The sequence below is a fragment of the Pelodiscus sinensis genome, chromosome 4, assembly GCF_049634645.1.
Source record: "Pelodiscus sinensis isolate JC-2024 chromosome 4, ASM4963464v1, whole genome shotgun sequence".
NCBI classification, from domain to species: Eukaryota; Metazoa; Chordata; order Testudines; family Trionychidae; genus Pelodiscus; species Pelodiscus sinensis.
In genome coordinates, this window is record NC_134714.1 from 93,462,180 (window position 1) to 93,468,179 (window position 6,000).

Genomic DNA, 6,000 nt, shown 5'->3' on the forward strand with positions numbered 1-6,000 from the left:
ACCTTGTACTGAGCCCTTTGCCAAGATACTGAGAAACTGTTCTATGCTCCTCTCCTCAAGTTACTCATAAGTATAAAGAAAAATAGAGCAGATCAATGATAGACACCTGCTAGTGGGGGCGGGGGTTGCCAATGTAAAGCTACTAACATGAAGGCACAGAGCCTTTTACAAAGTATTTTGTTTTTTAATCTGCCTGTTTCAGTTAGTCTGCTTGTGTTGTGACATGCTTTATTGGTATAGGCATGTGCTTTGGGCTAGAAACTCACCTTGGTTAAGAGCCAATGCTGGAGCATAAACCACTACTCCAGTGTAAAGAATCTGAAGGAAAAAAGGCCATGAAAAGTAAACTTGAAAAGACAGCCAATTGGTTTCTGATTAGGAGGGGGCTCAAAGCTAATCATCACGTCCAAAGGCCACCAAATTATGGAGAAGCTTAGATGACGTTATGAACTCACTACAAAAATCAATCCTTTTTAAAGTAATCCTGTACTTATGTATACATGAATAATATCTATATAATGTTTCTAACACAACTTACAGTGTGGTGTTTAGTTGCCATGAAATATAAATAAGCTAGAGAAAGTCACACCTGGGAAGGTGAAACCATATCAACACGGTGGCACAGAAACAGATTACCCTGCTCACATTTGATCTGGGTGACTGTTAATAGCGGACAGATTCTACAGAATCCTTTCCATAGCTGCCTCACATTGTGGTAACTGAACAATTCTAAGCATAAATAATGACACTGTGATGTGAGGGGGGAAAAGGAGAAGTAAAATACTGCACTCCATTGCTAAGGCTGTACCAAAGCCAGTGGTACAGTTTATGGGTTGAAGTAACTGCCACTTATTATTCCAACGAAGCAACTGGGGAGCAATGTATTTGACATGAATCAGTTATATGCCTGCATGCCCAACAGCTTCCCTAGTGCCATTTGTTTCAGCGCCATCTCTACAGGACACAGGAAATATAATCACTCTGGTGTATTAGATGCTTGGTCCACTGTGCCTGCACAGATTTTTGGTGCTGCTCACGGTGTTAGAGATCCTTGCACTTCAGTGAATTTCATATATACTTATTTCTAAGTATTCATATATAAGGTAATTGCTTACCTCAATGTTTGTTCCTCCCTTAAATAAGATGCTTTGTTGCATTGCAATAAAGATGATCTAGAGTACTTTGCAATAAAAATGTGCCTACCCAAGGCAGCGAGTAATTCAGAGATGTTCAGGGCCCGTAGTTTTGATGATTGCTTTTGAAAATCTAAGTTAATTCATTGGAAGTGCCTTAGTTTTATTTTGCTTCCTAATCAACCTATTGGATTACTACAAATGGGAAGACATAGGTTAATTTAGCTTTGTAAAAATACTTAACACAGACCTGTAACCCTATATAGGCACTGTTCTAAATATAGCTGAGGTTCTTAGAGTGTACCTTTGCAGAATAAATACCAGCTGCAATTATGGTTCTTGTCCTCCTTCATAATCAGAGTTATATTGCACATGGTTGGCTTTGAATCCATGTGATTCACACATAACTGTGGATCTTAAATGTGTACATGTGCTGAATCGTCATGTTAAAAAAGTAAGCACCTTCAAACCTCTTCCCAAATGAGATGAGTCCACCACACAAAAGATACCGGGGCCTTCTTAGGTTTCTATTTAAGCCAGATGAAGTGCCACTTCATGTCATCAGAGGTGGGCAAAGGATCTGAGCATGAGCCAGAATATACGTACTTATATCAACCAAAGCACATCTTTTGGAAAACGTAGTTGTTTTTATGATACACATAAATTAGAGCTTGTATTACAAATCTTTCAAAGAAAAACAAGGGGGCCACCCAAGAAACTTCAGAGATCAAAAGTAGCTTTTTTTAAACCAAGCACTTGGATTATTCCCAAATGGCAAAGTAACGTTTGTCTGCCAGAAATGTTCAGAAGGGATGACTCCTGTAATAAACATGACTATGTGCTAAAAATGCACCTCCTTTTGCTGGCATAGACTAAAATACCAGTGTGCTCAATGTAAACACATCTTTCTTTTCCCAACTCCATGAAAAAGTGGACTTGAAAGTAGATGACAGAAACCCATGGAATTGGAGCAAAAATGTGTGAACCACGTGAGTGCGGAACTGTGTCTGCTGTGAAGTTAAAGTGATAGGGCTAGGAACAGCAGCCATAAAGACTGTTCGTTTTAAACAGGAAGAAGCTGGAAGGTTGAAAACAGTAGGATTCCCAAGGTGAGGGGATAGGAGTCTCTTGGTGAGGGTAAATAGGGAAGGGAGATACCAGGAAGGAGTTTAAAGAAGCTGGTGCCATCAAGTGATCTTCACAAGTGCTCTCCAACTTTCAGACCAGCGCTGTGTGGTCAGGAGGAACAAGCAATCAGATTAGAACACTTTACAGCTGGAATGTATTTCAATAACTAAGCAATTACAGTGTTGGACACAGAGGGCCACATACTCTTCTGGCAAAAGGAGCCATGTGGCTTCATAGTTCCTCAGAGCAAAAGATAGGGTGGCAGGAGACGACTGGAGTCCAATCTCAGCTTAACCTCTCTAAGTCACTACAGTACCTCAGCTAGGTTGCCAACCACCCAGCATTGTCCTGGTGCCTCCAGGAAGTAGAAAAATGAATCTTTAATAAAAGATTATGTCATGTGATGAAACCTCCAGGAGTACACTCAACCAAAATGAGCAACCCTATACCTCAGGGAACTCCTTTCCCCATTCTGCACCATAGTCTATCAACCCAGCTGCAAAATAAAGACAATAAAACAGAAGAGAACCTCACTGCAAACAGTTGCTTCATATGATCTGAGCTTTTAAAAGTAACTATGTTACAGAAGGTAATGTGCACAAAGATTTTGCTTACCGTTTGCAGTATGTAGATCAGTGTTGCAGCAAAACGAACAGCCTTGTTAAATCTTAACTCCAAATACTGGGAGAAATGAGAAATACAGTTAGTTAAAAGCATATGACATTTGGGCCAGATTATGATCCATTTATTAGCACTGAAGAGCATCTTACCTCACAGGTAGTCCCACTGACTTTCTTAAGACTGCTATTATATCACTAATGTGCAGGATTATTTGATCATTGCAGATCCAGCAAATTACATTTTGGGAAGCCTCGTAATGAATCTAAAATATCTAAGTATCACAATCATAAGCATCTAAAATAATGTGTTCAGTAGAACTGAACTACTCATTATCTGATAGTACTTGTTTTGTTAGGAGTCCTTGGAAAAATCCAGAGACAAATCAGAAAAGGAAAAAGTGCTTTATTTTCAAGCTTCATCCATGTACGTGAGGGGGAAAACTGGGGACATCTTCAATCTAACTAGGAAAAACTTGATTGGCTTTCATAGAAATCTACTCACTTGAATCATCAGGACATATTCAATCTGTCTGATGATGGACATTGCTGTTCTTAGGAACTTTTGAGTGCCCATCCATACTTTCTGCGGAATGACACACCGTATAGAATACTCCCCAGTGCACATTTTTTTTACAGAAGATTCCAAGGGATTTTCTGTCCTTTAGAAATCTCCATGTGGAGCTACCTGATTTGCTTCTCTGTTACGCTTAAGCTTGTAATTTTTATTTGCAATCATTGGAACAAACGCTCCTCTGTTACTCTAAAGGGGCTCCATTGAGTACAATAGAATTGTAATGATGAAACAGAAGAAAATTTGACTCTGATGTTTTATTACCCCACTATGGTTTTGAAAGAGCACTTTCTCACTTTGTTTCTGGGGACTGAAACAATCTGAACTCTTCCTAATCTAGCAATAAAACATTTCAAAATGCCTGTGCAGTTTTTCAAATGAAGACTTTCCTTGCTTTTAAGCCTCTGTGGCTATGCACAAACTTTCTCATTACCTTGGTTTGATTTATTAGCCAATGAGGCTTTATTTCATCCAATACTTAGTTAACTGAATCTTTCTGTAGTAAAGAACAGGGCCATGTCCCATGACCTCTATTAAGTCCACTGGCTATTGAATACCTCACTTGGCCAGTGTCCATAATGATATCTAGATAATTTAGGTACGCTCAGTAATAACACCACAATGACACTTAATAATCACAGCTGCTGAGCCATCATACCAGGAAATCACTTCTTTGAAGGTGGGATGCCGGGCAAAAATTTCAGAAACAGTTGAGAAATTATGCTGGGAGTAAAAAAACCTCCAACTCCCTCAAACACCTGTAAAGGTCTCTTAATGTTTCCTAACCTAACCTCTAGAAATGGGCCCAAACTCAACCCTATTAAACCTGCACATTTTGGTTGTGGTCAAAATTTTAACTCCAATCCACTCGCAGAAAGTGCCTCAAACTTTACAGGGACTGAGCCAAATTCCCAGATCAGACAACACTGAATGTATTTGTTTGGGGCATTGGGAGTAGAATTTAGTGTTTTGAGCCCTTCCTTAATATCCATTCATGAGAAGCATTGTGTTTCCTGGTTATGGAGATTAAGGCTATGTCTATACTATAGTTGGGAGAGAGATTTGCAGCTGCTTATCCATGCAAGCTTTGGTCTAGCCAACTAACCAAAAATAGCAGGGCTAACACTGTGGTGCAGGATTTGGTGCAGCCTGCACCAGCGTGTCTGTCCCCCACTTCCCCTCCCACCCCCAGCTATCCAGCACTGAAGCACACACCATGATGTCCTAATTGCTGTTTAGGACAAGCTAGATAGAGTGCAGATGGCTCAAATACATATATATGAACTCCAATGTAGCCATATTTATACCAATGTAACCATATTTATACCTTCCTCCTCGTGCAATATCTTTCTTATTTGCATTTACCAATTTTAGCCCACTTTTGTATTAATGTAGTAAGCAAAGTGGTCGGTTCCCTGAGTCAGGGACTTTTTTCCAGTGAAAGTCTGCCTAGTACAATGGGTTCTTAATCCTTGATAATGCCGTTCATTGTCAAAGTATAAATAAATACCCCGTGTTTTAAACTATTACAAAAGACCAATTTTACCATATAGTTGGGTAAGAAATGTCCACATACACAATAGACTGGTTATAATCATGTCAATTTACTTACCTCATAAGTGCTTGTAATCCCAGATCTGTAGAATACAGGTAGGAAAAGTTCAGAAGTAAAAATGATGACAAGCGTATATGCAATAAAGAAAAGAATGAAGGATGCGCCATAGCGATATACCTCTGCTGGTGTTCCCAGAACAGTCACCGCAGACATGAAACTAGCTGTAAGTGACAATGCTACTGGTCCGCATGTCATTTGCTTACCACCTACTAAAAATTGCTTTGAAGTTGCATTTTTCCTCTCCTTAATTGCAAAAAAGATGCCAATCCCAGAGGAAATTAAAAAGAGTGCAGCAAAAACAACGTAGTCCCATGCCACAAAGTTTTTGATGGTGGGCGCTATGAACTTGGACATAGTTCAGACTGGATAATTCTCAGATCTCTAGGTGGGTTTTGTTTTGTTTTGTTTTTCTAAATCTGGTTCACAGTTCACAAAAACAATTAGCTTTTTCCTAACAAGAGAGATGTTTCCAAAGCTTATCAATTCCAAATATTAAAAAATCAGGAAGAGTATGATCCAAAGTCCAGATATAAGCTTTGGCTTCATTCAAAAGTATTACCCCAACAAGTTGATTCAGATAGAGTTTTAAAGGAATTACATAAATGTGTACCCTGGCCCTTTCAATGTGTTTGTCAGTCTACTAATTAAGTATGTACCAAAGAAGCATCTGGTCTCTCTGATAAATAAATAACTAATGGAAAGAAGATAGATTCAATAGTTTACACCCTTTTTATCTGCCACGTTTTCATTTAAGGTTAAACATTACTCAGACACCTTGACTTGATACAGATTTTTGCTGCTCAGCGGTTTTTAAATAATAAAATGAAGGCAGTAAAACTTATCATTTAAGGGTAAAAATGAAAGGTAGTCATATAAGTGAACTGACTAGTACATAGGTTCTGTTTTTGAAAGCTGCTTCTGAGACATGGGGCT

The 6,000-nt window shown here is 39.0% G+C and overlaps 1 protein-coding gene across 1 annotated transcript in view; it reads right to left on the reverse strand.

Annotated features, from left to right (window-relative positions):
* SLC5A12 (solute carrier family 5 member 12) overlaps positions 1-5,757 on the reverse strand; it is a 28,180-nt gene extending 22,423 nt beyond the window's left edge. Inside the window, exons 1-3 of the mRNA XM_006111502.4 lie at positions 5,065-5,757; positions 2,877-2,942; positions 267-318 (exon numbers count right to left, since the gene is read on the reverse strand). Coding sequence (XP_006111564.2) covers positions 267-318; positions 2,877-2,942; positions 5,065-5,421 — 475 coding nt within the window. The 5' untranslated portion in view covers positions 5,422-5,757. The remainder of the gene's footprint in view (positions 1-266; positions 319-2,876; positions 2,943-5,064) is intronic.
* Between the last annotated feature and the right edge of the window lie 243 nt (positions 5,758-6,000).